This window comes from Babylonia areolata, chromosome 7 (assembly GCF_041734735.1).
Source record: "Babylonia areolata isolate BAREFJ2019XMU chromosome 7, ASM4173473v1, whole genome shotgun sequence".
NCBI lineage: Eukaryota > Metazoa > Mollusca > Gastropoda > Neogastropoda > Buccinidae > Babylonia > Babylonia areolata.
The window spans coordinates 25,194,905-25,221,112 of NC_134882.1; the positions used below are offsets into that span (position 1 = coordinate 25,194,905).

The following is a 26,208-nucleotide window of genomic DNA, read 5'->3' on the forward strand; positions in this document are numbered from 1 at the left end:
TGATGTTATAATTAATATTTGTACAACCTGATTTCATAGACTGCAGTACTGATTTTGAATTGATACAAAATAAAACATTAATCAAGTTTAGGGGCAGATCAATGTTAATGCCATAAGGATGACAATTAATTCAGCTGTAAAAATTGAGAAGCCATTTCCAACATAACATTTCAATCGTCAAAGCAGAAATTGTATATCCAGAACCAGCAAACTGATTTTCTAAAACAGAACTGTCTGTATATATTTTCAAGTGGTGGGGGTATGTTTCAGACAATGTGATTTGACCCGAGAAGCTAGAATATTGGGATTTCCATCTTTCTTAATGTCACAATATTGAATGTCAAAAGCTGCTCCAGTTAATTCCCATAGGCTAATGGAACTGGTGAAGTGATCATAATCAGAGCAACATTTTGTGGATCAACATTCGATTGATTAATATCATGAGACATGTATGTAGAAATAGTTTCTAGATTTCTGTTTTGTTTCACTCTTTTCGAAAAAAGTTTGTCATTCTGTACATTTATTTCAGTTTTGACAGAATTTTCCGTTTGCTCCAATTACATATTTTGCCGACCTAGCTTTCTTAATTTATTAAGAGGCAGTATTCCTGCAGCTCTATACGACTGTAATGTGTTCATATGAAACACCTGAATGACATAAACTTTATGGTTTTGCCATCTATGCTTTGCATTTTTTTTAAAGGTAAGCATTCGGAGCAGAGAGAAATACCTCCTGTGCATAGTCAATCTAGATCTTACCAGTGCAGCAGTGAGATAACTAAGTGTTTTTGAATCTTGACCCCAAGGCTGTTACTCACGACTTTAAGAAAATTTAGGCCTTTCATTGCTTTTGATACAATGTTTTCCAGATGATTCTTCCAACAATTAGCATTGGAGTAAAATAAACACCAAGGAATTTAACCAGTAGAGTGCCTATAAGACGTCAGCTGACGTCCTACAAAAAGTATTCCCATAGTGCCTATAAGACGTCCTCTGACGTCCTGCATATGTTCCGATTTTTCCTTCATTGGAGTTTGGTTCAATTCACATAAACAAACTCTACTTAGTTTGATGTATCTGGATTATAAAAATACTATTTAAATGAACTTACATCAGGTAGAAGACCTCTTTCTACTCAATAATTTGCTAACTGACTACGTGCTACGTGCATGGAAAAGGGGGTTGCATCATGTGCAAACAAATGCATTGAAAACTGTCAAGTAAAGCAAATAGTCACAGTCAGCAGATTTACACAATTCTGAAAGCTCTGCTTTTGATTATGGACAGCTTTCGCGATGGAGAAAGATCTCTCTTGTCTGATTATTGGTTTGAAAACGAAGGTGATTGACAAGGACATTTATGAAACTAACAGCCCATTTTATGGTAATTCAGTCCGTTCATTCAATCAGACAGCGTTTTTGAACAACTGGCTATGACTGACAGAATAATGGAAGAGAGAAGGAGAGGGAGAGGAGTGATGTAAAACACTGCCAACCAGAGGTCATCAAGGGGTCGTGGCTTTTGGGAAGAGTGTACTCACATTTCAAAGCAGACAGAAGGCAATCGACAACTGCCAATGCCCCACGATTTTCACGAAATGCAGTGCTGTACCTGCACTGGCCGTGAAACACGTGCTTTTTGTTTTTAACGCTTTTTTCTCTGAATCAGAGGGATGACTTGTTCGAAAAGGTGGCAAGCAGGATGCACAGCACACACTTTAATCGGCCCACGTGCAACTTGAAAGGAGTGAAAGTCATCAAAGAACTTCACCCTCTCACTTGCAAACGCTCTTTGCTGTTAAAAAGCTTTCCAGTTCAGTTTCTGGGCCTGTGATTGACCTTTTACGTTGATTTTACTCACTTTTGTCATTGTTGGGACAGTGATTTACTTACATGTCTGCAAGAGCTGTGATTTGTATTCATAAGCTTATAGCCTGTTTTAATTTCTTCTACAGGCATAATCTGACAATAGGCTTGCTATTTCTAGCTGTATTTTGTTTCTTTTCTTCATGGATGTCATTATGTAGAGGTGGAAATATACTTTTTTGTTGCACAAAAATTATCTTGAATTTACATGCCTCAACAGTTACCTACAATCAAATTGGGGAAAAAAAGCCCAGAAGCAGAATCTACACATTTTCCTTCACAAAAACGTTTACTTTCTTTTTGTAACACCCATAGCTTTTGTGCTAGAATTTTGTGTGTGATTTATTACCCCTGAAACCTCAAAATTCCCTAGCAAGGGGAGAGCACCTTTTTACAAAATTCTCTGGCACTGAACTGGTTTTAATCTCAAATTTGTAGAAATGTTCTTTTCCATCAAGATGAAAAGTTAATTTGGGGGGCAGTACCATCATTAAAAAGTATCGTGTGTGTCTCTTCAGTTCAAAACTGTAACCCATCAGGGATGGAGACAGTCTTCTTATGCGCCTGTCTGCATGTATGCATGCAAGTATGTATGGAACACACGCACATACACGCACGCACACACACACATACATGCGCACGCGCACGCACGCACACACACACACATTGAGACTGATGCTCATAAAATAACGTCGTCATTCCCAGTAGACACAGAGAAAGTCCAAGCAGTATGTATGTTTATTTTGTTCACACGGTTCCCTCTTACAATCTCAAGTTATACACTTCTGACATTATCATGTTCCACAATGAAGTTCAACCAGGCCTAACTATTCTACACTGGGCCAGCTGTACAATGTATAATGATGTTTCAGTGAAACACATCAGCACATGTCAGGATGATGTGTCAGCCAAACACGTCAATACATGATGAGGTGTCAGCCAAATACGTCAATACGTGATGAGGTGTCAGCCAAACATGCCAATACGTGATGAGGTGTCAGCCAAACATGTCAATACGTGATGAGGTGTCAGCCAAATACGTCAATACGTGATGAGGCGTCAGCCAAACATGTTCATACGATACATGATGAGGTGTCAGCCAAACATGTCAATACGTGATGAGGTGTCAGCCAAACATGTCAATACGTGATGAGGTGTCAGCCAAACATATCCATACGATACATGATGAGGTGTTAGCCAAACATGTCAATACATGATGAGGTGTCAGCCAAACACGTCAATACGTGATGAAGTGTCTGCCAAAAATGTCACTGCAAGACAGGATGAGTTGTCAGCCAAACACGCCATGATGAGATGCCCTCTTAACACATCACTACACGAGGTGTCATTCAAACAAGTGACTACACGATAAAGTGTCATCCAAAGACGGCACTATATGATCATGTATAATTAAAACACGCCACTACATGATGGGGTGTCATCAAAATGCCCAACTTCACGGTGAGGTGTCCTCCAACACGCCAATAAAATTTATGATGATGTATCATTCAAATACGTCAGTACTTGATGGAGTTCTGCTTAACACGTCACTGCACGACCAGGTATCATTCAAAAATGTCGCTACACGATAGGGTGTCGGCCGAACACGATGAAGTGTCACTATACGTTGAGGTGTCGGCCAAACATATCACTTCATGAAGAGGTATCAACAAAAATTTTTTAATACGTAACCATGTCATCCAGAGACGTCACTAGAAGATAAGGTATCATTCAAATACGTCACTGCACAACGGGGGATGTCACCAAGACATGTCACTTCATGACTGATGAAGTGTCAGCTGAACGGTTCTTCAAATATCATGATAAATCAAAAACGTTCCTGCATCATGTGTCAGTCTAACATAACAATTAGGCATGATGAGATGTCAGTCAAACATAACAAGACAGAATGAGGCGTCAGTCAAACATAACAAGGCATGATGAGATGTCAGTCAAACATAAGGCACGATGAGGTGTCAGTCAAACATAAGGTATGACGAGGTGTCAGTCAAACATAACAAGGCATAATGAGATGTCAGTCAAACATAAGGCACGATGAACATTTAACGAGACATTAAAGGTGTCAAACAGACAAACAAAAAACCTAACAAAGAAAGAAACAAACTCGTCACTATATGAACAGGTTTCATGAAGATGTGTGATACAGTTCTGACTACAACACTGGAGAGCCACTGTTGTGTACAACATTTGACAAACACGGTTTCTGTAAAACATTAGAGAAACAAAGCTATCACTAACACCACAGAGCATCACATTGCTCATCAACAACTACAAGAGACTTGTGAATCACCCCCCTTCACTGCCTCCTTGTAGACACGATTGTCGTTGTACACACACACACACACACAATGGTTATCGCAGCGGAAATATCAGTGAATGCGGTTCATGATGTGTATGAAGTTCAAGTGACGGAGTGGCTTAAAACTAAAACCACGTGAAAACCATGGTCATAAATCAAACCACAGGGCTGCCTGTTGTTTGTGTGGTTTGTCACTGTCCTCCCTCCCAATTTGTACTTCAGCTGTTTCACATCATAAATGTGGTGAATCAAAAGCTAGGATTTCACACCATAGAAACATTTCACCAGTTCATGTAACATTCATAGTATACACAGAAGACACACACACGATAACAAAGAAATATCAAAAAGGAGAGACTACTTCATTATTTTCCCTTAATAAAATAACTGTTCTCTCTCTCTCTCTCCCTGTGTGTGTGTGTGTGTGTGTGTGTGTGTGTGTGTTTCTTTCTTTCTTGCTTTCTTTCTTTAGTTTGATGTCTTTTTACTGTTTAGTGATGTCAGAAAAGAGGACTTGTCTGTGTGTGTGCGTGTGGGGCGTGGGTGGGTGGGGGTGATGGGATGGGGTGTTGGAATGACCTGAAAAAGGTAAAGAAAAAAAAAGAAGAAAAAAAAAGGCAGAGGTTAAAAGGTAGAACAACGAAAAATTGGACAGAATGAGAGTAAAGTGTTCAACATTCCTACAACAGAATACGGCATGCTCGTTATAACGAAAACAGGAAAAACATGATGAATAAATTGTGTGTGTGTGTGTGTGTGTGTGTGTGTGAGAGAGAAGAGAGAGAGAGAGAGAGAGAGAGAAGAGAGAGAGAGAGAGAAGAGAGAGAGAGAGAGAGTCTTGCCATATTTATTGATTATGCCTTTGACTCATATCAACACAGGTTAACACATCTAGAGGTTGGTATGAAAATAATACAAAATATAATTTATAATTCAGATATTTCTGATTTGAAAAGCTTTGTAAATGTAAGTGACGAGACGTGTTTGAATGATTTTGTTTTTGTTAGCAAATAACAGCTATAGTTATAAGTTGGAAGGACGATTGAAATACTTTTTTGCAATATACAACTCCCTCAGTTCATAGTATTTTGGACAACACAAAATGAAGTGAACTTCTGTTTCTCTGTGATATCTGCAAAATGGACAACCAAATTTTCTTTCACAAGCATTGTCTGTGAAACGTAGTTTGTGTATTTTTAATGGTGATACTCCTAATCTCAAACGAGTTAAAATATTCTAATTCTAATGTGTTTTAACATGTTTAAATATGGTGCTAAATCTAAAGATGAGCTGAATGAGCACTATAATGAAAATCTGTCATTTGAATTTATACTGTTTACCCATTCTGTTTATAGGACCTTACTAAACGTTCCTTAAATTCAGCCAAAAACGTTTTTTCATCACCTACTCCCTGATTCCTCCAAACTTCTTCAAAACCATACTAATCCAATGTATAACAAATGGAAGAGGCCCACGTTTTCTTATTTTGTTCATGTAGGTATAAAAGCATTTTATATGCTTTAAATGGCAAACGATGGGTAGGCATCGTGACAACACGTAACCAGTGTTTCAAACACTTAGTGTACATATTTATATATAATAGGTAGCGTCCTGTCTCGCCATAAACTAAAAGATTTGGCGTTGACATTCAAAAATCTTTTCAGTGCAAACAGATGCACCCTTTCTATGGCTGTAAGATCGTTATCAATACCCGAAACTTCAGCACCATAACTCAACATAGGCTGGAACTGTGCATCAAACAGTTTGAAAAATACAGTGAGGGATCTTTCTCCTAGAGACTAGAGTAACCTGAAGATATATACCACGCCTTTTTTGCACGATCTGTGATATCTTTCAAAGCGTGGGAAAAGGACAAGCGAGAAGAGAGATAGACACCAAGATACCTGTGTAAGTTTGTCATTTCTATCTGATTTTCTCCATGGTACCACCGTTCTCATGCAGCAGCATGACCAGCGTTTCTAAAGATAATCACGTTTGACAGCTACATTATGCAAAACATTTAGCTGGTTTTGTAGACCACAAACAGTATAAGAAGCTAAAATGACATCATCTGCAAACAACAGAATCAGAATTTCAATAATATCAGGTATCAACTGAATTCCATGTCTGCCATGTTTTGTGATTTCATCTGCGAGTTCATTAATAAGAAGAGATAATAAAACCGGACTGCATATTTCGCCTTGTTTTAGTCCTCTTGAACATAGAAAAAACTCTGTCATATCAATACCCGATCAGACTTTAGCTTTCACTGTTCTATACATGCTTTGTATGGCTCTGTACATTTTCCCATTTACACCGTGTTTTCTTAATATGCTCCACAGTTTTTGTCTACTCACCGAATCAAATGCCTTCCTAAAGTCAACAAAAACAACATATAACTTTTTATGGTATAATAATTGTCTTTGAACTAAACAGGTGAGTGTGAATATATGATCAACAGTACTATGATTTCTTCGAAAACCAGCTTGACTGTCATTGAGAATGTTGTAATCTTCAATCCATTGAGACAAGCACTTACTCAAAATAGAACTATACAACTTACTGCAGACATTTAGCAAAGAAATGCCTCTGTAGTTGTCTGCAGTGTTTCGGTCGCCCTTTTTGTGTAGAGGTTGTATAATGGCTTCTGACCAATCTTCCGGGTAAGAACCCGAAGAAAATAATTCATTAAAGAACGGAACAATAACTGTTGATGAGTTTTTAAGAAATTCATTAATAACCCCATCTGGTCGGGAAGCTTTACCACTTTTCAAACAACGCAACGCTGAGTAAATTTCCGCCTCAGTGATGTCGTTTTCTAGCATGGTAGTGTTGTGTCCTTCATATGAAACCGAATCTGTATCATCATTTGCTTTAAAAGATTTTTGTATTCCCTACGTTTCTGCGCGTAAGACTCTCTATCTTCAATGTCGTTAGTCCTGTTAAAGACTTTGTCTTGTACATCTGCTTTCTCTACACTCCATATTTGCTTCTGTATGTTTCCTACAACAATATGCTTCTTCATGCATTGTCCTGCACTCAGGAGACCTTCATTAAACTTTAGTAGTGAAGCGTTGATATCATGGCCAAAACAAAAAAATCAGTGGCTTCTCTGAAACAAGATTGTGCTTCTGTTCCTATACATGCGAGAAATTCGTCGCCCATATCTGGATTCCACACATATTTTTCAAAAGCAAAACATTTAGGAACATTTGCATTTGAAGAGGATTCTTTTTGACACCCCACATACATTTCAACTGGCATGTGTTTGGATTCTATTTTTTGAGCAACGTGCAATGAAAGTAATAATGAAAGAAATTGTTTCGATACAATAAAATAGTCAACGATACTACTTCCAGTAGATGTTATGTAAGTGAAACTCCCACCAGTTCTATCGATATCTGTCCCATTTAGAATCGCCAAATCAAACTGATCACAAATGTCTAACATATATTTACTAAAATCGTTTATTGTTTGATCTTTGGATATGCGCCTGTTGTTAGTTACAGTATCAAAATTATGAAAGAGATTATCGGGGGAAAACTCAACAGCATCAAATCCATGTGAGTTTTCATTTCCAGACCGTGCATTCATGTCGCCCATCAAAATAAAATGAACACCACCCATGTCCTCAAGTATATCCATCATACACTGTTCAATGAAAGAAATTCCATTTTACATATCAGTATCTTTATAATATGGTGACTGAATTGGTGGGATGTAACAGCCTAACAAGAATAGAGGAGTGTTTGTTCCCAAAAAATCACTTGACATTCTTACTGCGATCATTTTATCAAACTCTATATCGATTCTTTTAAAGTATTTACTAAGTCCCTTTTTAACCAATAGTACTACACCTCCGGACAGCCTGGCTGTCGGGGCGTCATTAACTTTCACGCCAGGTGCAATAAAAGAGTCATGAGGAGGAAACAATAAGGAAGGGAACGAAGTTGAAAAAGTCTCTACAAATGAACAAACATCACAGCTCTACATATGCCCGTGTATCCGTCAAGATCATACAAACTGGCGAGTCCTTCTATGTTGTATGTGAGGAAAATTACAGACTGTCTTTGTACAACATTCGCAAGTCCACTGCCGGGCCGAAATCCTATTCCTTTCTGGTCTGGTCGGGCGTCGCCCTTTTTGCACTGGTTTGGGATACACTTTTTGTCACACTATCTTGCAAGGTTAATTGTTTTTTGTCTCTAGCACTGTACAGTGAGCTGCTTCTTTGTCTTACAGCAGGAACCTTGGTTTAGGATCTAGTTTTTTTTCCCCGTGGTTTGCACTTCCTAGATGAATCCTCGTCTGTAACGGGGGCTTCTGTACGGCTGGTGCTGCTGTCACAGTCAACTGTGGATGGTTTTTCAGGGGCGGTGTTCGCATTTGCTGAAGATTGCACATCCATGGTGGGTTCTGCCGTAGGTGAGTCCTCTGGTTGATGGGGATCTCCAGCTGCCCCACCTTTGTCACCAAGGCCTTCAGTGACTGACACGGGAAGCGGTTCTTGCTCGGCGCCAGTTCCGGTCAGCAAGTCCCCGTCGTGCTGCTGGTTTTCTTCTGGTTTATCTCGTCCCTCAGCATGGGTGCCTTTGACAGGGGAAGTGTCTGCCCTGGCTGCTTGAGTTCCCGGGTTATCCTGTCCTGTACTGGGGTCAGGGGAGCTGTAGGAAACCGTTTCGCCATGAATATCTGTGGTAACTGGCTGTTGTGCTGTAGAAGGCTCTTCTTGGCAAATATTTCTTACACTGCCAGGATTCTCTTCAGAGACACGTGTCTTGTGGATAGTGTTATTTCCGCCGCTAGACATAACACTGGTGAAATCGGAATTCCTTCTCAAATCGTTTTCCTGGTCGTAAGGAGAGGTGTCCCATTGGTAACCTTGCATGTCAGGAAAGAGATGCTGACTGAACCACTCTCCCCATTCTCCGCAGTTGTACACGCTTTGGTAGTCGTACTCATTGCCTCTGTCTGTGTAGTTGTGAGCTGACTCAGCCCTGTATTCTTGATGTACTCTTTTGAGAGAGAGAGAGAGAGAGAGAGAGAGAGAGAGAGAGAGAGAGATTTGGGTACATAATGACAGTAAAATGGAGACATATAAAATTACCAAAAAGAAAACAAATTTGAAGGCACACACAAACGCCCCCCCCCCCCCCGCCCCCCCCACTCCCCCATTTCTTTCTCCGTCTCTCCCAGAGTTACTGTCGGTCTTGCTGTGATGAACACCAAGAGATTGAAAAACACACAGCCACACACACAGGCACACTCTAATGAACATTCAATACTCTGACGAACACTAGAAAACTGAAAGACACATAGACAAATTCTGATGAACCTCCAAATGACTGAATGACAGACACAGACACAGACACATTCTGATGAACAAACGACTGAAAGACAGACTCCGATGAACACCAAGATGTCTTATAATAATGAACAAACAAGTAACAGACGTTTCCCAGAGAAGCGGCCATGACAACGGTCATGTACAATACACAATGAGCGGCCATTTGACACATGCATACAGTGACAACAATCATGAAAATACCATTTGGGACTTGTGAAAACTTCGGAATGAAATGACATTTGACATAAATTGCAGGACAAGCAAATCCGAAGAAGGCAGAACCGGGTATTATATCAAGCACTGTGAAACAACATCTGGCGTCAGGATGGAAACAAGACGAGGCCATTACCAGCACAAGAAAACAGAAACTGGTACTCGTATTTCATTAACTGCTACTGGCAGTATGAAACAGCAAAAGGAACTGTCAACTTTATAAAAGAAATGACGAAAGCTATTGATTTTAGCAGTTGAAAATAGCAACAGAAACAGTAATCATCATCAGGAAAACATGAACTGTTTCCAGCAACAGGAAACAGTTGTAGAAACGGATACTGACGCCAGAAAAAAGCAAATTGTTACTTGTATCAGGAAAATGTCAGCAGGCACGAGCAACATCAAACAGCAACACGAACGAGTACAAAAACATGAAATGACAACAGAAACTGTCACTGGCAGTATACAACAAACAAAAACTGTTACTAGTAATAGAAAATGGTGAAGGAAATGTTATTCGCAATAGGAAACAATAAATGGGGTTGATATAAGTAACGGGTTCTTGTTAGTAGCACAAGGAAACAGCAAAATGGATTGCTGCCATAAACAGAAAACAGCAACAGGAAATATTAGCAATTAGAAACAGCAACATGGTCTGTTACTAACAAGGAACAAATTGGGAACCAGCAACATGAAACAATAACAATACGAAACAGCAACAGGGTCTGTTATTTGCAAGAAGGAACAGGGATTGTTACTAGCAATACGAAACAGCATCAGGGACTGTTGCTAGCCATAGGAAACATCTACAGGAACTGTTGCTAGCAATAGAAAACAGCGACATGAACTGTTGCTATCAATAAGAAACAGTGACAAGGACAGTTACCAGAATCCATGAGTGGGGTGTTTCTCACAGCGGGAGGACTTCAAGATGGGACTGTTGCTCAGAGTACTGAGGATTTCAAGATGGGACTTTGCTCAGAGCACTGAAGACATCGAGATGGGACTGTTGCTCAGAGTACTGAGGATTTCAAGATGGGACTTTGCTCAGAGCACTGAAGACATCGAGATGGGACTGTTGCTCAGAGCACTGAGGACCTCAAGATGGGACTGCTGCTCAGAGCACTGAAGACTTCAAGATGGGACTGTTGCTAAGAGCACTGAAGACTTCTGTTGCTCAGAGCACTGAAGACTTCAAGATGGGACTGTTGCTCAGAGCACTGAAGACTTCAAGATGGGACTGTTGCTCAGAGCAGTGAGGACTTCAAGATGGGACCGTTGCTCAGAGCACTGGGGACTTCAAGATGGGGCTGTTGCTCAGAGCACCAAAGACTTCAATATGGCTCAGAGCACTAAGAATTTCAAAATGGGACTGTTGCTCTGAGCACCAAAAACACCAAGACGTGACTGTCGCTCATAGCACCTATGACTTCAAGACAGGACTGTTACTCAGAACACCAAGAACGTCAAGATGGGAGAGCACCAAGAACGTCAAGATGGGACTTTGCTCAGAGCACTAAGAACGTCAAGATGGGACTTTGCTCAGAGCACCAAGAACATCAAGATGGGACTCTGCTCAGAGCACCAAGAACATCAAGATGGGATTGTTGCTCAAAGCTTTAAGAACATCAAGATGGGATTGTTCCTCAGAGCACTAAGAACTTCAAGATGGGACTGTTGCTCAGAGCACTGGGAACTTCAATAAGGGACTATTACTCAAAGCACTAAGAACTTCAAGATAGGACTGTTGCTCAGAGCGCTGAGGACCTCAAGATGGTACTGTTGTTCTGAGCATGAGTGATTTCAATATGTGATAGTTTCTAAAAGAACTAGGAGGTCAAGTTGCGACAGTTGCTCTGAACACGAGGGACATCCAGATGGTACTGTTAATCTTACCAAGGACTTTCTTCTAACTTTGCATGTTTGACCTGTGTGTGTGTGTGTGTGTGTGTGTGTGTGTGTGTGTGTGTGCATGTGAGCGCACATGAACACAAAACAAGGCAGATATACAAAATTAATGATACAAACTGGGCAAAAGTAATGGACGCACGCTGGACACGTCATATTCCTGGTTCTATAAAACAGTCTTTGACAGACTACAACATCATATATTATTCATACCGAAAACCCAAATAGACATCAGAATGTATCTCTTAACAGATAGCACACGCACCAAAACCCGTCATAATTTATATATTTTGGAGTAGATGTCATTGACATCGATGGATAGGATCAACACGGATACCGATATTTACACGTCAGAAAATATTCGCATCGATATTAGAGCAGCAACTTTTTCCGGACTTTTGTTGCCTGATAAAAAAAAAAAAAAGGAATACAAAAACGGTCTGTTTAATAAGTATACATATATGCAGGTCCACACACACACACACGCACGCACGAACACATACATGAAGCATGAGCACAAGCATGGCAGGGCCCAACATGTACACATTAACAGCATCACATTGGACTCCATGCCCCTAGCCCTTCAGGCCATGCTAGTATTGGGAGTATGGTTGTCATGCTAAAGAACTGGGACTGGTTTCAGTTTCTCAATGATGCATCACTGTGCTCGGACAAATCCATGTATCTATTATTATTATCACTAACAATATTATATGTGTGTAGACATACAAGTATGTTTCAATGTATGATACATATTGTCTATTATGGACATTGAGCTTAGTATGTACTTTTGAGGCAATGTCTTGTCATAATTCGTCTTGTTTGCTTACTTAGTTGGACCAGCCTGCATGTCTTGTTGGGTGATACATTTTGGAACTGTTGTAATTTTATAGCGCTCAGAGCAAAATCATTTGATAAGGCGCTATATAAATAAACTTATTACTGTCGCTGTGTGTTCTTTTTCAGTGCACCAAGTACTCGGTCTACCGTCTCCTCCGAATGACTGGACGCTAAGTTTGATTTTCTAGCCAAACTTGGGAGAAAGGGCGAGATCGGGATTCAAACACAGACTCTCAGGGAGATTGTACTGGCAGACAAGCGTTTTAATTAACACTTCTTTCACCATCCTCCTTGGGTCGGGCATGGAATGTATAGTTGCCCCACTTGATTTTCATCAGTGCTAAGAAACATGTCACTCGCACTGCCCGGCAAGTGAAAACTGCTCACTGTAACGTTCAGATGTGCGTCAGCAAGAAAACCGTTCTATATTCGTGGAAAGTTGACCGGTAATGTTAAATCCTCTTCACTTCCCGCTCTGTATCCACTTCATCAGTTACTTCAAGTGTTTTCAGACTATTTTTCAAAGAAAGTCACGGACATTGGACAAGAACCTGATCGTATGATAACTGTTGCATTATCTGTGATCAGTTCGATTCAAACCACTAATTTAGTTTCTTCTGTTTTTGACTGCTTCCATTCTGCTATAGAAGATGAACTTGGAAAGATCATTCTAAAGTCAAAACCAACCACATGCCAGCTAGATCCCATTCTCAACTCTTTGTTAGTTGTAAACATTGACACTCGCTCGCCCACATGAAGTAAATGAAAGCCTTCTGTCAGGTTCTTTCCCCTCTATAAAGGCGCAGTTGTAAAACCACTACTTAAGAAGCGCTCTCTGGATCAGAATGCTCTACAAAATTATCGACCAGTCTAAAAGTTATCTGTTATGTCTAAGGTCATTGAAAAAGATGTTCTGAGTTAGTTATTTGAATACTTAAATTCACATTCCCTGCTGTCACCGGAGATTAGAAAAGAGATAAACCACTTGCGGCAGGCCCCTTCTTACTGTCTATAACAGTGCTGAAGCCGTTTTGGGGCACACACGCAGTGCGGAAGGGTGGGGGTAAATCACCCTCTCCTTCCCCACCTGAAGGAAACTGGTCGGTTCGACGGTTCAGCTGCAGGAAAGCGAAAGTTAAGTTACGCCTGGAATTTCCCACGTGTAGTAAGATTCGCTGTATACAATGAAAACCGATTCATTTTTGCTTTGGTTTTTAGCACGTTTGCATCTGCTTGAATGTAGATAATATAAAAAGAAAATAAAGCAGCTCCCCCCACCACCAACTCCCCCCCCCCCTCCCCCAGCGCAATGTTGCACATGAGAGAGACCGTTATAAATTATTGAACTGCGTTTTTGTAACGCTACTTTTTCTTCACACTTTCTGGTTTACATCACCATTTCTTAAAAAAAAAAAAAAAAAAAAAAAAAAAAATCAAAACATAAAACATATTCAGCTCTGTCTCTCTTCTAACATCTGTCTATACATACATACATGAATACATACATACATAATTTCATATAGATCTATCAGTATGTAAATCTAAATCTATCTATATGTACATAATCATATATATAATTCATATATATACGAACGCTTCATGTTGCCCGAGCAGACCGTTGTATTGTGCTCTATCTCTCTCTCTAAGTCTCTGTCTCTGTCTCTCTCTTGGGAGTTTTACATGGCTGTTAAAAGCATCTACGATTCTGTACTTGTATGTGTTCGTGACAAAGGTATTTATTCAGACTTTTTTCAGTGTCCAAGAGGGGTTAAACAAGGTTGTATGCCAAGCACACAGCTGTTTTCCTTTTTCATCGGTGAATTGGCAGTGGAGTTATCAAAGAAGGGGAGACATGGAATACAAATGATACCTGGCGCAACAGATTTGCTCTTAATGCTATTTGCTGATGATGTTGTTCTCTTGTCTGACACACCCATAGGGTTACAAAATCAATTAAATGCCCTTAAGCAAGAAACAGACAGACTACAACAAACAGTGAATCTCGTTAAGACCAATATTATAGTTTTCCGTAATGGAGGTCATCTTTCGACTCGTGAAAAATGGTGCTGTGGTGATAGGGAAATAAAAGTAACCAATACATATAAATATTTAGGAATGTTATTCACAACAAAATTGAGTTTGACATCTGCGTGGGATGAAGCAAACAGAAAAGGGAAAAAAGGTGTAATCCAAATTATAAAATCACTCAGGAGACTGCGTTCGACTGACGCTTTCCTTTCGTTTGGGCGGGGCAAAGGCAGCTCATGAATAATGAATGCGTGCCGCGGCGCAGGCTGCCTGGCTTCAGCAATTTCTGCAAGTGGTTTATCTCTCTTTTCTAATCTCCGCTGTCACCCAACCAGTCAGCATACAGACCCTCACATAAAACCGAGACTACACTCCTCAAGGTCGTCAACGAAATACTCGTGGCATTAGATCAAGGTCATGTTTCTGTTCTTACTCTGTTAGATCTCAGTGCAGCGTCTGACACTATAGACCATACACTTCTAATGCATATCCTTCATCACTACTAAGGGGTTTCTTGATTAGCTCTCTCTCGAGTTAAAAGCTATCTTTCAAGTCGCATAAAGTCATCATCAATGATCACTCATCACAACTAGCACCTGTTACGTTCGGAGTTCCAGTTGGGTCATATACTCTTCATCATGTACACCAAGTTTCTTCACATTTTATTTTCAATCAAACTTTCGCTGAGGGCACACAGCTTTATAGAACATGTCACCCTACAAAAATAGGTCAAACCATACATTACAAATGTCAAATCATGGATGGCAGATCACAAATTCAAACTAAATGATAATAAAACAGAAGCACTTCTCATTCACTCAAAGAGCTCATTTTCTGAATTAACTAGGCCTTCATCTTTCCTGGTAGGAACTCAGATATACCTTTCTCAGCATCTGCATGAAGTTTAGGTACATACACATCAAACACATTTGTAGGTCAGCATATGCAGCACTCTGACTAACCAGCTCCATTCGCCAATATCTAACCACAGAAACCACAAGACACTGGTTTGTTCTATCTAGATTAAATCATGGAAATACTCTTCTTACTGGCTGTCCCAAACACTGTGTTGATAAACTAGAGAAAAAAAAAATCAAAAGTCTGCGGCACGACTCATGCTCAAGGCTGCAAAATGTCAACACATCATTTCCCTATTCGCTTCCCTTCACTGGCTCCCCGTTCAAGCACGAATACAATACAAATTCTCAGCCATGTCACAATTTCTTAACGGATTCTTGTTCTATCTTTCAAATCTACTTTCGAATCTACTTTCTGTCTATTCACCATCCAGACAACTCCGTTCTTCAAATGACATGTGCACATTGTGTATTCTAAAGATTTGCACAAAAACTTCCTTTTCTGTTGTTGCACCCAAACAGTGGATTTCATTACCCTCACACCTCTGTCACACCCCCAACACCCGCATTACAGAGAACACTCAAAACATATCCTTTCAAACTGTATTTTTCTCAGTAAAACGTCTCCATCTACATATGTGTGACCAAGCGCTATGCTTACTCCAATACTTGCCTCACGCACAAGCTGCATTCACTTGCCTCACGCACAAGCTGTATTAGCAGAGGGCAGTTTTCGCAACTAACCCACGCCCAGAATGTGTGACGTCACTCCGCTTACGTCATTTTGTCCTCTTCGCCAGATAACCTACCCACTGCTCGACCAGTGTCGCGTTGCCGTACACTACTGGCTGAGCTGGAATCTGTGTTTCTGCTCTGCCGTATTTAATTAATATCTCTTTTGTCGGATCAGTAAACTACAAGTATTATATACTGGCAGAATCGTCGCAATTCCATCTATAAGTCTATTCCATTTATGTTTGCCTACGTTAAACTGATTTAACGCAGTTTGTAATTTTCAGTGACGAGCTCGTTAAAACTGATCCTGTTCAGGTGACTTAGATTAAGATTTTAAATTCATCGTAAATAGTCAACACTTCATTTTATACTCATTAGAAAGTAGGCGTTAAGCTTTCTTTTGCAACTTATCCGACGTAAATTGGTTCAGGGATCATTTAGAAATTTGTCACTGAACACCTTGTCAGAAACAAAGTTGTCGTCGGATTTGGCCTGATTAGTGCCGATCTGCTTTGCAGCACATGTGACTGTTTTTGTAGTCCACTTAACCTGCATAAATTGGCACAGTGAGTGATGAGTGGTCATTTCATACCTGGTCAGTCATCTGACCAGAGCTGCTCTCTCTCTCTCTTGCTGCGTCGCGAGCAGTGTGTGTCGTGTGTGTTCCCACAACGGCTGACATCTCGCTACGTATTGCTGAACTGTCTTCTCTTCTCTACTGTCTTCTCTTTTTATATCTTCTCTTCCCCTTTATGTCTTCTTCTTAGTTTTTCTCTACAGAACTATTGTAAATAAAACAATAAAAAAAAAACCCCATTTGTGACTGGCCTCTATATGTTCCTGGCCTGTGCGCGAGAATTCTTATCTATCCTTTTATCATATAAATCATTTAGTTAGTTCTTTTGTACCGTACTCTTGAATAACCACTCAGTAACACGGCTACATATGCTTGCTCTGAACTGAACGCTGGACGTGCTTTTTATGTTGATTTCTATGTATTTGTGATTGTAATTTTTGTGATGCTTGGTTTCTTGGTATTTGTCTTGACTTTGGTGAGTGTGATCTATTTATTTTGTTGTGATTTGGGCCAGTGTGATGTGAGACTGATACTGCCTGCATTGATTTTGTTTGTATATACTTTCATGTCACTAATTCTTAAATTTGTACATTTTATTGTAAAGCGCGGTGATCCCCATCTGAGATGGGGGTACTGCACTACAGAAGCCTGCATTATTATTATTATTATGAATGATGATGATATGCATACTTATAAGCGCCTATCCTCGGTCAGAGACCAAAGTCTAAGCGCTTCAAAAACACGTGGTCATTTGCACAACAGGCTGCCTACCTGTGCAGAGCTGACTGATGGCTGCCATTGGGTGCGCATCATTCGTTTCCTGTGTAATTCAATCAGTTTCAGGCACGCACACATACACACTCAGGCAGACATGCAACATTTTACGTGTATGACCGTTTCGTTTATTTACGCCGCCATGTAAACAACCATACTCGGTTTTCGGGCGTGGGTGGGGGTGAAGGGGTGTATGCTTGGTTTGTTCTTGTTTCCATAATTCCCGAACGCTGACATGGATTGCATGATCTTTAATGTGCGTACTTGATCTTCTACGTGCGTATACACACGAAGGGGGCTCAGGCACCAGCAGGTCTGCAGATATGTTGACCTGGGAGATCGGAAAAGTCTCCACCCTTTACCAACCAGGCGCCGTTACCGAAATTCCATTCCGGGACCCTCAGATTGAAAGTCCAACGCTTTAACAACTCGGCTATTATTATCACTGTTATTATTATTATGATTTTTATCATTATTATAATTATTATCATCAAACAACTGGAGCTGGTATGGGGTGTGTGGCTGTCCCCTAAGATACGGGCGCTGGAAAGGGGTCTATGGCCGCTCTACTTCACAGATGGTGTCACTGCCATGTACTGATCCTGATTGTGGATACAAATTAATTGCTTAGTTGGCAGGGTCCATAAGTGACAGTGTGGACAGGAGGGAAGTACCGGGCAGGGACAGATGTAGTGGCCTGACATACAGGACTGAACAGAGCACTTCACGAACAAACCCGTAACAGGGCATGGAATCAGGATGCAAAACAGTAAGACGGTAAGTCAGACAAGAATCATAGAAACAAAACAAATCACTGTGCGTGAAAATATCAGAGGTCCAAGATGATCATATACAAAAGCATATACAGAAAGACAGACAGAGAAACAGAAACACACACACACACACACACACACACAGACGTTGAATACAGTGCGACTTGCTGCGACGTGAACTCGAACTCAACTCGAGACAGACAGAGAGAGAGAGAGAGAGACAGTGAAACTGACAGACAGACAGACAGATACACAGATAAACAAATAAAAAAAGACAGAGATAAAGACAGAGAAAGAGATTGAGATTTCTCTTGATGCAGACTGTCCCATGAGAAAATCAACAGGGATGAACAGGGAATACAAAGCAAAAGTCCCTCAGGGTATCGTCTGTTCACCACGAACTGAACTCGGCGAAGCCTCGGTCGATGCTCCGAATACACGGGCGACTGGCAGGAAGACGTGGGAAGGCAGGCTGACCAACAGGCACAGAAGACGGGTGAATGACGACCGGTGCAGCGCCCGGTAATGACCCCAAGCATCGTTTTGACTCCAATGGAGTCGGCGCAGCACTCCCATTTGATTTGTTTCAGGGCAAGCTATTTTCTTAAACACCACCACAGGTCCCTTATTAACTCCAACTCATTTTCCCATTCGAATTTCCTTATTTTCACAGAAATGCGCACTAATTACGCATAAAAAAAAATCGGGAGCGGGTAATTTTTGGGCAGAAATAGAATGATTCCATCCCATGTCCCGAATTTCGCGGGCAGTTGTGCTGCCCTAAAACGACTTCCCGTGGAATTATTTTGGGCTGGTCCTGAATACACTTCACTCATGTTTGTGTAGAGCCAGTCTGGTATTGCCCTTCAATGATTTTGGGAGTCGAAAAGATACCACCCCACACTGACTACTCATTAAGTACTTTCGGGACCAGGACTGGAGTGTGTAACTTCACCTGTTTTTTTTTTTTTTTTTTTTTTTTTCACCAGCAATATTCTAATGTATTCAGTGCTTCCTGATTAATCTGATGAAATTCTAATTCCAAGGGCGTGGAATCGTATCAGGGCAAGGGTTGGAGTCTTCCCAGGCTGACTCCCTACTGGAGTCATTTTAAACCTTCCTCAGAACGACTCCACTGAGTTAATGAAGTGGAGTCATTCTGTGGTATTACACTGGTACACCAGACTGGTCAACGTGCAACTGATCCATTAATCCACTCGAAAGGTGACTGGTCACTGCGCTCACAAGGCTTCTGACTTGTAACACGGGGAGGAAGACTGATTGCTCAATTTGGTCAATAAAACCTGAAAGACATCTGACTGAAAAATGAACATCGCTTAGACTGTCCTTAGAATAAAAAAGGCTGGTGTCTGAATAAATGTCAACTTTGAGCTAAAGCTGAACGAGAAGTAGGGGACTGACTGGTGGGCAGACATCTGGTGGTTCATTTCATTGAGACGACCGGTGGACACACATGGCTGGCTGCTCGGCTTTGGTTATGAATGGAAGTGAAGACTGGCTGCACATGACTGGGGATGTTAGATCACTGGTTAATGGAGGAAGACGGCTGGTGCTAACAATTAGCTATGACGTCACTGACAGTGAGGAACACGACCTTCTGCAGGTGGTTAGTGATGTGACGTCACTGACATCTAGGCTGTGATTGCAGATGAATGGTGATGCGACGTCACTGTATGTAAGCTGGTGACTGTAAATGATTGCTGATATGACGTCATTCACTGATGACGGCTGATGACCGTCTGCAGATAACTGATTGTGTAATGCCATTCATTGGCTGTTAATTGAAGATGACTTGCTGCATACGATTGGTGTGACATGATGATTGATAATAGAAGACAACTGACTGTAAACGACTGGTGATGTGACACTACTGACTGATGGGGGAAGACGATTGGTTCACGTGACCGGAAGACTGTCCAGATGGAGACTGACCGACAGATGGATTTCCCATTCTCTTCCGTACTCACATGTGTGTGATAAACTGAAAAACACCCACATTAAAAATGCATTAAGATCCATCTTCAAGCCTCCACAATTATCTATGTTCAATCCGTTATCACCTAAACTCAATCACTGTAAGTGTCTTTTTACATCGTCATGATCTATCATCAAACCTCAATTGTTTCATGTGCGCAATTACATCAACATCAATCCTAAATCTTTGTACGATTATGTGCGTTATTATGTCAGCATCAATCCTCAATCTTTGTACAATTATGTGCGTTATTATGTGAACATCATTCCTCAATCTTTAAAAGTGTATTACTGCATCATCATCAAGTAACCATTGTTGTTAATGCAAGAAGCCCCAGTAGTTATCAACTGATATTTCATATTATCATCAAGCCTCTATTGTAATCTACACTCATTACTTGAGTTAAAAATGCTTAACTACATCACCATCAAACCTAAATCTTTATCTGTGCATTGTTACATCACAATCAAGTCTTCATTGCTATTTATGCTTATTACTTTACAATAAAATTTCAATCATTATAAGTGTCTTACTGGTACTTATCATCTTTCCTTAATCCGTATTACTTTACAATAAAATCTCAATCATTATAAGTGTCTTATTAGTACTTATCATCTTTCCTTAATCCTTATCTACAGTTTTTACATGATTACCAACCCTCAGTTGTTATAAGATCATCATTACACCTCAACCAAACTCAAATCATTATCTGCAAATTATTACATCGTCATCAAGCCTTCATTGTTATCCATGCATCATTATAATGATCACCAGTAATCCTCAATTATCATCTATGGTTATTAGATGATCATTAACCCTTCAACAGTTATAAGTGAATCATTCCATCATATATATAAACCTGAAAAGTTATGAACGCATTATTACAATTAACATTATCGCTATCTGCGATTATTACATCAAATAAAAATTCAATCATTATGAGCGCGTTATTATATCATCAAAAGTAATCCGTGATTATTACAATTCAACAAAGCTCAATCTTTACAAGTGTGTTATAACATCATCATCAAGTCCAAATCATGACAAATGAAATATGTTACTGTCACAAACTAGCGTATCAACTCGATGATTTCCACAAGCAATGTTAATGACTTGTTATGCCTATCATATCAACTTAGCTGTTCACTGTAATATATCAGTAACAAGTATCTATTTGAAACTGATCAAAAACTGCAAGTGAACATAAGTCAGAATATAAAAAGCAACACTGCCCACACATTTAATAAGTGACTAGCATATATATATATGTACATATAAAGGACATGATACAATGCATATACAAGATAAAAAGAAAAGTCAGCAAGTCAAAACAATGATGAAGATCATACAAACAGCGAACAAATGCCACATCAATATGTGCAAATATACATTAGTTTATCAAGAGACAGTACAATACAGAAAAGAGATAGGGAGAACTCAGAAGTGGTTTAATGTACATCGGCTGCAGGCCACAATACACATAAGAGAGAGAGAGAGAGAGAGAGAGAGAGAGAGAGAGAAGAGACAGACAGACAGAGACAGACAGACAGACAGACAGACAGACAGACAGAGACAGAGGCAGAGAGAACTCAGAAATTTTTCATTGTAGAAAGCCTTCTGACCCATTACACACACACACACACACACACACACACACACACATACACATCTGTGGTAAGCAGTTCAGCTTGCATCATTGGTTGTTTCACTGTCAGCAGTTACGTACCTTCTTGCCCAAGTATTTCAAAGAGAATAACTATTATGCAGATGATTTTTGGAAAGTTATTTCTGACGAGGTTCTTATGGTCGAACTTTGACAGGCATAAGTTCATAGCCCTATTTCTACATTCCTTTAATGTACTTCAGAATTGTGTTAATGGCTTCTGATTATTATCATCTGTTAAATGTAATTGCTTGTTAGTTAGTCATTTTTTTGGTAGTTTTCTACCTGTTCTATTTTCCTCGCTCACTCGATTTGAGAGAGAGTCAGACAGACAGAAACAGACAGGCAGCAGACACAGGCAGACAGACAAACAGAGACAGAATCAGACACAGAGAGAACGCAAGAACGCAGTTGACTTAAATGCAAAGGCCTCCAGCCTGTCCACATGAAAATACGTACACATGAAGATAACTGTACGAAAAACCGAGGAAAACCCGGATTCAACAAAATTGGAAGAAAATATACTTTTACTCAGTTACGAAATTTAAATTCCACACAGAAACATTAAACTTCACATTAATTCCTCTCTAGAATGGAAAGCACAGTAAATAAATATGACAGGATATCTTATTAGGTATCTGTCTTCATTTTGTAAGGGAATTCGCGGAGTATTACTATGTATATAATGCTTTAATGTATCATTTTCAGTGCGTTTGAAATCGCAGTCATTTCCTATGACTGCTGCGTTACCATTGCAATCACACTGTCTTTGTCTTTTGCGCTCGCCATAAAAAAGATTTACCACCAAATTGAAAAACAGAGTTAGAACTCACTCCGGACGATGAAACGCTATAGCGTTCCTGACGTAAGGTAGCGTTCCGGACGACAGAACACAATAGCGGTTCCGATTATTAATTTTTCCACGTTTTCCTCATGGGGTAGCATAACAATCGCAGCTGCACCGGGCATTGCGAACGTGTCAATGATCGAATGGAAAGTTTCTTCATGAGATTCCGTAACAACACACTCCACAGCGAACCAGCGAGTTCAGGACCCGACACGACAAGCTGAACTGCATACGTATCGAAATGGGCGTCGCAGGCGATACAAGTGGAAATTTTTGGAGCAAACTAGATCATGACAGCGGCTTTTACCGATGCTGAAGTAATTGAAATGCTTCAAACTTAAAGTTTCGACATCGACGAGGATGATGAAGACGTTGAATCAGTAAAGAACGCTACCAGCAAGAAGGTACTGACAGTGACTCAGCTTCTGAGAGCAGTGAAGAGGGAGGGGGGTGAGCATTCACACGACGTGAGGAGAGGGGTCAGTGGGTCAAATACGGTGAGTTTCATTCAGTTACTTCATGGTGTTTTTTTTTGTTATTTCTTTTCCCAAACCTTAACAAATGGGTCGTCTGTTGGGAAAATCAAGGGAGAGAACTATTCGTCAGGAGTGAGTTATTAATTTAGAAACGCAAAGAAAAATGCTGAAAAATGAAAAACAGAAAGAAAGAAACAAACTAATATTCACCATCCTACCACAGTAGACCAACGAAAGAATGAACCATATGAACAATGCCCCCACAGGAGGAACTGAAAGGACTCCCAACAGCCACATGTAAAAGAAATGTAAAAAAGTGCATTTAGACAAGCTGGGGGGAAGAGAAAAAAGGTGGTGCAGCAAACAAAATGCAAAATAAAAAAAAGCAAGTGCAAACAAATTGACATCAAAGCAAAGAGCAAGAAAACTATGCAAAAAGGAGAGAGAGAGAGAGAGAGAGAGAGAGAGAGATTGTGGGTAATTGTGTGGGTATGCGGCTGCTTTATGAGTGAAGAGGAGCGGGTGGCGGGGAAGGGGGTGGGCACAGTGGCGTGGAGTGTGAAACGAAGCCAGAGTGGAAGAAGATGGAGAAGGAAAAGAGCACTGGAGGGGGGTTGGTCCTCTTGCTATCACTGGTTCCACTGTCTTTGTAACTGTGCGGCCTTTCTTCAGTGACCGTTCGTTTGTACCGCGTTGTGTGATTTTCTGTCTGTCTGTCTGTCTCCATCTCACCAGTGGCCATGACAATTAAACCTGTGTCAGTGTCAGTGTAAGTGCCAGTGTCAGTCTCCTTCACACACACACACGCGCACATATAATTTTTCATTGATGGCTTGATGTAAAAAAGCAATTGTTACTTATTCAATTTACCATCATGAAATAAAATCTTGACTTGATATATCTCATACAAACGCACAGAAGCACGCGCATGCACGAAGACACATACACACACCAACACACACACACACACACATACCTAACACCCCCTCTCTCACTCTCTCTCACTCGAAGTTCACGCGATGACATTTAACTTTTTTGCACGGCCAATAAACATAACTGTGATTAAACTCTACCCGTCTTTTCCCTTGTGTCCTTGCCCTGAGCTGTAGAATGAAGACACAGAGAAAGGAAACCCGACAGCAAGAGGACTTCTTATCGACGGTGAGGAAGACAGCAGGAAAAGGAGGAGGAGTGAGGGGGGCGGGGGGTGGATGAGGGGGAGGAGAAGGACCTGAGGGCAACCCTCACTGTCACCATTAGGCCTCAGAAGCATTGGCCAGCAGCTGTGTTTCTGCCGACACTTCCGGGTCTATGCCCTCTTCGTCTTCTGCCTTCTGCAAACATGGCCACTGCACTGTCATCAACATTGTGCGCGCTCAGCCTGCAGGGAAACGTTACTGCACGATACAAAGATGTCACAATTTTTCTGTTGGAGGAAAAAGGTCACTGCATGTTATGGCACACTTTTCTTGTTGGCGGAAGAAGGTCGCTGCATGTTATGGCACACTTTTCCTGTTGGAGGAAAAAGGTCGCTGCATGTTATGGCACACTTTTCCTGTTGGAGGAAAAAGGTCGCTGCATGTTATGGCACACTTTTCCTGTTGGAGGAAAAAGGTCACTGCATGTTATGGCACGCTTTTCCTGTTGGAGGAAAAAGGTCGCTGCATGTTATGGCACACTTTTCCTGTTGGAGGAAAAAGGTCACTGCATGTTATGGCACACTTTTCCTGTTGGAGGAAAAAGGTCGCTGCATGTTATGGCACACTTTTCCTGTTGGAGGAAAAAGGTCACTGCATGTTATGGCACACTTTTATGGCACACTTTTCCTGTTGGCGGAAGAAGGTCGCTGCATGTTATGGCACACTTTTCCTGTTGGAGGAAAAAGGTCGCTGCATGTTATGGCACACTTTTATGGCACACTTTTCCTGTTGGAGGAAGAAGGTCGTTGCATGTTATGGCACACTTTTCCTGTTGGAGGAAAAAGGTCACTGCATGTTATGGCACACTTTTCCAGTGGGGAGGGGGGGGGGGGGAGGTCACTGCATGATATGGCACACTCTTCCTGTGGGGGGAAAAAGATCACTGCTCACTCTCTGTTGGGATAAAGGAAGAATGACGACAACACAGAGCACAACTTTGAAAGGTCTTTTCAAACCCAGGCTCTTGGAGCTAATCGTGATGAAACTGAATAATGAACAAAGTATAACAGCTTCTCTTGAAGACCAGAACATCACTCAAAACTGGTTATTTTACATACAGCATATACTGTACCTCATTTGAAAACGGTGGCTTGCATAAGGCATTACACTGAAATTCTCCAGGAAGATAGTGTGTCATGAACTATGTTTTGTAGGTTTATCCTTGTTTTTGCTGTTTTGCGTGTTTTTTGTTTGTTTGTTTGTGTGTGTGTGTGTGTGTGTGTGTGTGTGTGTGTGTGTGTGTGTGACAGTTTTGTGTTGAACACTGTTGGAAATTTGTGCAGTTGGGCAGTCCTGATATGGCCCTGTACGGTCGGCTGCACTATAACCAACACTAGTACTAATACATGAATGTTTTTCAGAAGCAGCTGAAAATGTGTGTCAGAAGTGGTGTCATGATGGCGTATAGGACCGGTCCACACGCTTTTGACACCTCCCTGAGGCTGATATGCGAGTGTCTGTCTCTCTCTATGCGCCTGTCCCCCTCCTCATACTTTGTTTTCTTTTGATATTATTGATATGGTGGAGAAAAATAGCGCGAGGGTTATGCACTTCTTAAATCTTTCGCTTGCGTGTTTGACAACACGCGTGCCTGCACACACACACACACCGCACGCGCGCAGAGAACATTTCTTAGGGTGTATGTGTCACTTCAGACCAGTTTTACACAATCTAGTGAGTACGTGTTCATTGTGTATTGGATTTCCTCGCCGGGCCCCCGCCCGCCCCCCCCCCCTCCCCCCCCCGATCCTCCCCCATCCCCATCCCGCCAACACCTCCACACCAGTGTCT

The 26,208-nt window shown here is 40.9% G+C and overlaps 1 protein-coding gene across 5 annotated transcripts in view; it reads right to left on the reverse strand.

Moving 5' to 3' along the window:
- Positions 1-17,568: 17,568 nt before the first annotated feature.
- Positions 17,569-26,208, reverse strand: part of LOC143283919 (prestin-like) — a 141,739-nt gene continuing 133,099 nt past the window's right edge. For 3 of the 5 annotated variants that reach the window (XM_076590345.1, XM_076590344.1, XM_076590343.1), the window contains exons 19-20: positions 24,473-24,552; positions 17,569-20,238 (exon numbers count right to left, since the gene is read on the reverse strand). In XM_076590345.1, the coding sequence (XP_076446460.1) occupies positions 24,475-24,552 (78 nt within the window). In that variant the 3' untranslated portion in view covers positions 17,569-20,238; positions 24,473-24,474. Of the gene's footprint in view, positions 20,239-24,449; positions 24,553-26,208 lie in introns of all 5 variants that reach the window. The other 2 variants (XM_076590346.1, XM_076590348.1) reach the window with 2 other exon arrangements.